Genomic DNA, 8,994 nt, shown 5'->3' with positions numbered 1-8,994 from the left:
CATTAAAAAACATTTAATTGAAAGATAGAAATTGGTGGGGGGAGAGGGAAGAAGGGAGAGAGGAGGAAGGGAGAGGGAAAGGAGAGTGGGAGGGGGGGGGAGAGAGAGAGAGAGAAGAGAGAGAGAGAGAGAGAGATACCAAGGGTTCTTTTATCCTCTGGCTTACTCACAATGACCAGGGCTGCCCCAGGCTGAAGCCAGGAGCCAGGAACTTCACCAGGGTCTCCTACACAGGTAGCAGGGGCTCAAGCACGAGGGCCATTTCCTGTTGCTTTCTCAGGTACATAATGATGGAGCTAGATCACAAACAGCACCCAGCACTCCACTGGCACTCATCTAGGATGCCAGCATTGCAGGGAGGGGCTTAACCCTCCCTTGTAACACGATGCCAGTCCCTACTCCCGACTTTGAATTCAGAATTTGGAATCTACAACTTAAATCTTTATGCTTAACACTTGTAAATGCTTCAGCTACAGGTCCCACAACACCTGAAATGGAAATGCAGACCACGTGAGCTTCCTGCCTCTCCGGGCCCTGCTCTCCGGCCCCCCACATTCCCTAAGCCAGCTGACAGCTGCGAGTTTGCGACTCAAAGCTCTGTTACGTTTGCAACCTTGGCTCTCAGCAGTATCAAGTGCTCACTCCATACCTATTAGCTCCTTGCTAAACCTTGACTCTGATGGGCTGCAGGGACCACTTCCTGCTCTGCTGTTGTCCTGCCTTCCTCCAGATGTTTCCACACCCCGCTCCAGAACTGGACTGTCGGTAGTCATTTCGACAACACAAACTGGGTCCTATCCGCTGGCCCCACTTCTGCCTCAGGCCTGGACAGGGCTCTGTCACTCCGCAACAAACTCCACGCTGGCCCCACTTCTGCCTCAGGCCTGGACAGGGCTCTGTCACTCCGCAACAAACTCCACGCTGGCCAGTGGCCGAGTTGTACATGACGCCCTCTCTACCCCATCTTTCTGAGAAACATGTGCAGCGGGAAGGTCCACAGCTCTCACGCATTCTAAGCATGTAGGATGCATGTGCAGTTCTCCAGGGGAGAAGGGATTCCCCAGAGAAGGGATTCAACTTGCTGCAGATCACAGCCTTGGCAAGGACTTGTCCTTCCAGTGGCACCCGCACTGCGTCCGCACTCCCCCAGGCACCGTGCTCCTCACTGGCTCCAGCACTGCCCACACTTCACACCAGGCTACACTCAGCTATGGAGCGCCTCCAGGGCTCTCGGTCCATCTCCCCACAGGAGCGAGTTTACTGAGGACCCACGGAAAACAGCTAACACAGCGACCAGCTTTGCAAGCTTTCGAGCATATTTTGTTGACCGTTTCGTGCTGCTATTTCTTTGTGCATTTTGCCCAGTACATTTCAACACCTATTGATTTCCTGATTAGTGGTCTGTTTCAAAAATGAAATCAGGCTAAATTAAATGGACTCGAATAGAATCTACACTGTACTCACTGACCCCACTCTAATGAGAATGCCAGTGAAGGACGGCTTCCTGACACAACTGTGTAAGAGTGCTTCCCAGAGCCCCTTACACCCACTCCAAGATGAGTCGGGAAGCCACAGCACATTCAATCTATTCTCATCACCCTCAGAGAGGCGAAGTTGAGTAAATTTCTTGTTTGATGAGATTTCTTGCTCAGATACACTTGGGGATTGACCAGGCCTCGTGTACAAATGCTGGGCTCCCAAGACTGCCAGAGACTCCTGCACAATGTGCATACCTAAGAGTTTCTCTGTAGCATTTGTGACCATGGATGTCACGAGTGGGCAACAGAAAGCAGTGGCAGTAAACCTGAGACTCTGACACATGCTTGTAACTCTAAAGACATTGTCAAGGCTCAACAAAACATTCAGACCCAAACCCACCACTCTGCTTGGAATATGGTGTGATTCCTGAATTCATGGAGGAGTTCCAACAACTAGGTTTTATGCTACTCACATTTAGAGAGTTGTGACTTCACCCAGCAGAGCTATTGGAGTGGGACTTTGGAAAGCAGCGATTAGATGGATGATGTTGATGGGGTGGAGCACTCAGGGTGGGATCGTAGTGGCTGTTCAGGCTGATGGAGGGCTGTGCGACATGGTCGTCTCTCGCTGCGGAGTGCCATGCACCACGTGTAGACTCTGCCAAAGGCCACACACCAACAGGGACGTCCCGACATCAGCCTCTGAACCTCCACAACCTTCTCTAAGGTAATGAAAAGTGACAATGACAGACAAGATGCAATTCAAAACCTCGGCTGACTCAAAGTAGAAGTAGAGCAAAGCAGCCTACGGTGATGACAGAGGGGAGTACCTCCAGTGCCTGGACCTTTGCCTGGAGCAGAGCTGCTGGGATCGAGTGAACAAGGCACTCCTATTCCTGCTTAACTAAGGTGGAGGCCTTAGGTAAGTGGTTCGTGAGAGGCAGAGGAAATACCTGGAGGCCAGACAGACCACGGTAAATGTAAATCCAGAAGCCATCACTTCAGGCTGTGCAGTCTGGGCTAGGTGACTGGGAACGGCCACAGTTTGTTCATCTGTAAGTAAACACAAGAGGTGAACTCCATTGAATACACAATCTATGCCACCTGCTTTATATGTATTCATTCAGTTAATTATCAGGTTCTGAGAAAGGCAACAATTTTCTTCGCTGTGCTGATCAATCGAAAGCTGTGAAGCAAGAGAGATGAACAGATCAAACAACATGTAACTGCACAATGGAAGGCAGGCAGCCCCCGCCCCTAAGCGGGCAGCGAACCTTGTGGTCTGGGTTGCTAGAAGACAGTGCACAAGAAATGCAGGACTCCAAGGTCCCAAGCAGCCGTTGTTGGTGAAAGGATGAAATGCAGGAGGTTCATGTGGCCTTTGTTCCCAACCACGTGGACACACATCACAGGAGGAACACAGGACACACCCCTGATGGACAGGCGAATCAACCATGTGGACACATCACAGGAGGAACACAGGACACACCCCTGATGGACAGGCGAGTCAACCATGTGGACACACATCACAGGAGGAACACAGGACATACCCCTGCATGGACAGGCGAGTCAATCAGCAGACAGTGCTATGGCTCTGAGTCTCCAGACAAGGAGCTTGTTGGGAAAAGCAGCAGGGATGATACCCTGGAGCAATGGCAAGACCTGAGCCGGACACCGATGCGGCAAGGCCTGCAGAAGGGCTGGACTCCTCCAGAGCGTACAGCCGTCACAGAGTGTTGGCAAGGAGAGCTGCGTGTGTGCAGGTCTATGCAGGGTCCTGACCTGCTAGAGCAGCAGAGGAAGTGCCCCAACTCATCAACAGCAGGTGCCTGTTGACTCAAGTCCTCGGCTTCCCGTACCACTGGCTTAGGAGACAGTGGTCCAGCTCTGGCTAGAAGAGCCGAGAGCTGAGCTGAAACAGCAGCTCCCTGTAGCCACTACTCCCTGAACTCGCATCATGCCGATGCACTGTGATGATCGGTTTATCTTCGCCACATTTTAAAATCTTTGGGAGACATGAAGGAGCTTGGAAAACAAACGGGAAAAAGAGAACAAAATTTCATGTCAATGGAACACAGCTGTCTGGAAAAAGCTGTTTTTAAAGAAGTGAGTTAGTTGATGCACTTATTCTAATATTCAACTTTGTAATTAGAATAGATATTGTTTACTATTGCTTCTTGGCCTTTGACTAAGATCAAGTGTATAAATTATTTACTAATTCTTTTATTTAGACTATATCAACAGTAATACAAATAGGAGATTGATACAAAGTAATCTATAAAAAGTAATAAACAACTAGACTATACAACATAACTGAGCACATCTGTTTGAAGAAATACCAAGTTCTTCCACTATGACACGGCCTGAGCGTGACGTTCCTCAAGGAGAGATGTGTGACTCAAGCAGGAAAGAAAGTTGAGAGTAAACCATGGAGTTCTCGGGCACTCAGACATCGCCTTGGGATCAAGAAAAGGTTCCTGGAGGTGTGTGGGAGGTGTCCAGGAATGCCTAAGGGACAAGAGGTGCCGCCAAGGGCAGGTAGGGGGACAGCAGGTGGGAGCTACAGGAAGGTGACTGAATAGTGACATAAGTACGCCGATAGAAGCGGCAAGGGGCTTGGGGAGAACACGACACAAGGTGAATAAACAGTGTGCTGTGACCCCCTGGGACTACAGAGAAGTTCAAGGCGGCTCGGGCCGTGAGCAACAGTGCCACTGCTTCAAGGAGCTTGGAGTAGAAAGCCAAGGCTCCTGAAAGGACCAAAGGCTGAGCTTGGGGGGCAGGTTCAGACACCAGCAGGCAGGGAGGGACCCAGCCTGTGGCCTGGCACACCATGCGGGAACAGCCACTACGCAACCCCGCACAGCACCACAGGTGCCACACTCAGGTTCTGCTGCCACACTGTCAGACCTGGAACAGAAAAGCAACAATAAGCAAGCATGTCCCAGAGGAAATGTAAGTGAAACATTTCTGTTCTTCACATCCTCCTATTTGCACCAAATTGAAATATCCCACATGTAACTGATGGTGCTTCGGCTGAGCAAGATTTACTATTCACTTGCTAAAAATAAATGTTCAGCGCAAAGATATGTTATGTGGAAAGATAAAGCATAACATTTGGCAGATTCCCACTGACAATTTTTTGAAAGATATATTTCTCAACTGGTAACTACAAAAACACAGACATGAGAAATATCAACTCATTTTTTAATTGGCTAGCACATTTGCTCTCAACAAAAGTCAAGTTAAATTGGGAACTTTGGAACAAGCATTCTGCAAAATATGTCCTTGTTTCCTCCAGCAAATCTACACGCTGCTTCCAAATAACATTTCTCTAGAAGAATTCCAAGGCAATAAACGTCTGAATTCACCTGTGTCAATCGAGTCATAGCAGGCAACGTTCACTTGGCGTGGACGCGTGGCCATTGGACCTGCACCAGCTAAAAGTAGAAGTGATGACATTTTCAATTGCCTCAAGTGTTTCTCTTGGTCTTAAAATGTTTGAGTCCAGTTTTTCATTGTATGTAGATAAGTCTAGTTTCTTTTCATCTGTGAAACAGCCCTTCAAAAAGTAGGAACTTGGAAGGATACAGAGTAAGGAAAAAATAACAAAATGATTCCTTTCTGGAGGAATTAAATGAATAAAATAATTGAGCTCAATAACATTATTATTCAAATAGAATTCCAGCACAAGTACAGACACACCTCCCTCCCGAAACTCAGAATCTAGGAAACGGGACAAGGGTTTCTGCCTATGGTCAGCCAAAGGATCAAGTGTACAAGGTCACGCCATGTGTGGGTAAGAGCTCAGGAAGGCTGAGCAAAGCAGTGTGGGATTTGTCACGAAAACATGAGGCAGGAGAGGAGCATATGAGAACATGGGTGGGAACCCAGATCAGCTCAGAAGATCCACAGAGGCACAGCTGGACAGGAGGCAGGTCAGAATGACTGAGTGGATGTGTCCCCCGGAATCACAGCAACCCTCCCCCCGGTGCTAAGAGAGAACCTGGTCAGATTCATGTCTGTGTGCAGCCCCCTGATCCCTTCAGTCAAGTGGTTATGATTTTGACATGGGCTGCTAGATTTAACCATCTGTCCAACCATCTCTTAACAATCTCACCTTCCAATACACTGACATGCGAGGTATGCAAAGCTGTCTGAATGTTACTGCAAAGTTGATCCCTCAGAATACACAGTCCAAAAGGATCATCTCAAGAAATATGCATACTTCCAGGGACTCAATTGTGCACCTCTGCTCCAACTGACATGTTGAAACCATGCCCCTGAAGTGTTTCTTCTTGAATCACCCAGCTTCCAGAACTGTGACAAATAAAGCCCTAATTTTGAACAGACCTGGTCCAGGCATCTCCTTACAGTGGTGAGAGCTGACTGGTCCACATTCTGCCACCACAAACAAGCTCCGATACCTCACTCCTCTCCCTTCCCTTCCTCCCTCACGGTCCACTGGCTCGCGTCACACAGCTAAGGGCAAGGCGCCAACAAGAGGTACTGCAGGCTTAGCACCTGCTCCACACCTTGACCATGGAATACAGCCTGGCAGGAATGAGACAGTGATCTGAACAAAGTGTTTCAAGACAACTTTATTGAAAAAAGAGATAAAAAATGTGCACATTTTAGAATCTACAGTTAGAAGTCTTCTAAATAGTATACATATATAACTAATTTGTATCTGGTAACCTCAAGGACAACGAAAATAAAACACTCCTTGGTAACTCTTCTTAAGATAATCAATAATTTATTTCTCTTTTATTATCACAATTACCACAGATAGTTAGCTACCATGACCAATGTCACTACATATCACAGAAGGATTGTCCACCTACACGCCACTGAGACGAAGAGACGGCCATCGGTGTGTTACATGTACAACGGGATGTTGACAACAGGTGGATTTTACACGTAGAACAAGATGCAGCGTGGAAGGTACTAACAGGTTGGAGTAACATGTTATGCCAAGAAGCTCAGCCATGTTCTGACTCGGAGTTGTTACTAGAGTAAAAAATAAGTAACCTAGAGAAATAAATCCAGATTTTTAACTTACCATAAATACATAGACGTAGGAAATTAGTTGGCTCCTTAGTATTTTTTATTATTTCCTTTTATTTCGTATTTTTAAATATATAAACGAGTAGTAGGAATATATCACAAGTTAAAGAAAGATCTCAGCCAAAGAGAAGATGCCGGCATATGAAAAACAAATGAAAAATTATCAGGTATTTCTGCTTACAAAAAATTTAACCCAGAAAGTCGCAAAATATATATTCAAAAATGCCACATTGAACGAGGCAATCGAACAGTAACCGAGGGCGGCAGCACCCTCGCTAGTTTGGTGGCTCCCAGCGGTGACCGGTCATACAGTGGTGACCGACAGGAAGGCATTGTGGACGCGGGTGCCGTCAGGGGACTTGGCCCCGTGCGTCATCAGCTCTTGGATCGTCATCCAGTTGTCCAGGATCTTCTTGTTCCGCTTCCTCATCATCTTCTTGTGGCTCAGCTCCAGGATGCTCACCTCCCTCTTGGCCTCGCTGCCGCTCTGCGGGTTCTCGCGCAGGCACTCGAGGCGGCTGCGCAGCATGAACTCGCGGCGCCGGCGCTGCTCCTTGGCGCGCACCAAGTGCTGCTTGCGCTCCTCCTTGCTCCAGTAGCGCCCCATCTTGAGCTCGCTCATGGTGTCATCGTCCGTGGTCATGCCGCTGCGCTCCTCCTTGATCTTCAGGGCACGCTCTCGCAGGATGCGGTCGCGCACGGGCCTCTTGGTGATGTAGCGCGTGCCATCGCTCCGCACCTTCACCTTCCACTCCATCTTGGGTTCCGCTCCCCGGGGCGGCGCCTCCTTGCACACGCTCACCAGGCTGAGCTGGCTCTGGGCATACTCCACAGCGGACTTCTGCTGGATCAGCTGCATGTAGCTCTGATAGTGCTGGGCGTGCGCAGGGATGTGTGCCACGCGGGAGGCGGAGCTGTGGTAAGGGGAAAGGTAGGGGACGCGCTGGCACAGAGCCTGCTCCTGATCTGCGGGCCTGCTACTCTCCGGAACCTTCTCCCGGCCTTCCACAGCATCGCAGGGGTCGCTGCTTCTGGCCTTGCTGCCTGCCGCCTCTTTACTGCCCTGGTTGGTGGCAGCGGCGCTCATCCGCAGGTTCTTCTTGTTGGCCAGGGTGATGACGCGTGGCAGCGAGCTGTCCGGGGAGCGGTCCACGGTGAGCGGGGTGCTCCTGCAGCTCTCTGCCGTGTTGTAGGCGCTGGAGCTGTCCTTATCGGACTTCTCCGGGTGCTCCAGGATGTCGCCCAGCTGGCCTCGCCGAGCATCCACACTCGTGTTGTAGTTGCGGAAGCCTCCGTCGGGCAGGGCCCAGCTGTCGCCGCCCTGGCCTGCAGCCCTCTGCAGCCGGTGCGCCTGCATGATGCTCTGGCACTCGAGCTCGATGCTCCTCAGCTCCTCGTTGAGCAGCCGCAGCTCGTGCTCCACACCCTGCTGCGGGGTCTCACTGGCCGGGCACCCGAGGGTGCTGCGCGAGTAGTATAGGTCGTACTGGCCACGCTGCCGGATCTTGCACTTGAGCTCCAGCAGCTGCCGGAAGCGTTCGCACTCCTCAGCGGTGTCCTCGCGGTGCTGGCCCACGCAGCTCTGGTGCAGCTGCAGCTGCACGCTGCCCAGGGTGTCCCAGCTCTGCCCCAGCTCCCTCCGGATGGCCAAGCTCGTGCTGCCCCCGCCACCACGACGCTCCTCAGCTGCGTTCTCCGGCTCCGAGCTCTCGTCATTGCGCAGACTCTCGTCCGTGCGGCCCATCCCGCTGTCCTTCTCGTGGGGGTTGGACGACGACGTCGCTGTGTCCGTGGTACCTTCCTCCTCCTCTTGCTTCTTCGGCTGTGGGAGTAAAGGACACCGATTAGCACTGAAAGACGCCACAGAATGAGAAAAAACATGCCTCGGCCAAAGCTTAGTTCTCCTGGAAATCAACCTGAACTTGAACACACACCACCATTTCAGGAAAAAAGACACTTCTGCTGCAGCACTCTGGGCTGCAAAGTAGGTAAGGCGAGCCGGAGCCGCGGGCAGCCAGCGGTGGGCTTCACTCAGCGGGACAGCAGCGCACAAGTCACCCACTCCCCTCCAGGGGTTTCCACTCTGCAGGACTCCGGGCGGAAGGAGTAAAAGGGAGGCGGTTCATCACGTCTGATTGGCCTGCCCCTGACGCGATCTTCTGTCTTCCCCCAAGTGCAGAAGCCCTCAGTGACTCAGTGTTAACAGCAACAACTGCACTAGGAGGGCTCCTCTCCCTGGAGAAGAGGCACAGAGGCCCACAGGGCACCCCTGGGAGGGTTTAGAAGGCCCTACCCCAAGGCAGTCAGGATCTCCCCGCTGGGACCTCAGTGCCCTTCTAAATTGCCCTTCTCAAGGCAACAGCGCTTCATGGCACTCATTTGTTACTTCTGAAACATTTAAAAACTTTATTCATCTTTATTTGAAAGGCACACACACAGGGAGAGGTAT

At 50.8% G+C, this 8,994-nt stretch overlaps 1 protein-coding gene across 1 annotated transcript in view; it reads right to left on the bottom strand.

The window, feature by feature from the left end:
• Window positions 1–6,447: 6,447 nt before the first annotated feature.
• PDZRN4 (PDZ domain containing ring finger 4) overlaps window positions 6,448–8,994 on the bottom strand; it is a 240,298-nt gene continuing 237,751 nt past the window's right edge. The window contains exon 8 of the mRNA XM_058655799.1: window positions 6,448–8,367. Within this exon, the coding sequence (XP_058511782.1) occupies window positions 6,850–8,367 (1,518 nt within the window). The 3' untranslated portion in view covers window positions 6,448–6,849. The remainder of the gene's footprint in view (window positions 8,368–8,994) is intronic.

Source organism: Ochotona princeps, chromosome 27 (genome assembly GCF_030435755.1).
Source record: "Ochotona princeps isolate mOchPri1 chromosome 27, mOchPri1.hap1, whole genome shotgun sequence".
NCBI classification, from domain to species: domain Eukaryota; kingdom Metazoa; phylum Chordata; class Mammalia; order Lagomorpha; family Ochotonidae; genus Ochotona; species Ochotona princeps.
This window is presented reverse-complemented; position numbering and strand designations above follow the sequence as displayed.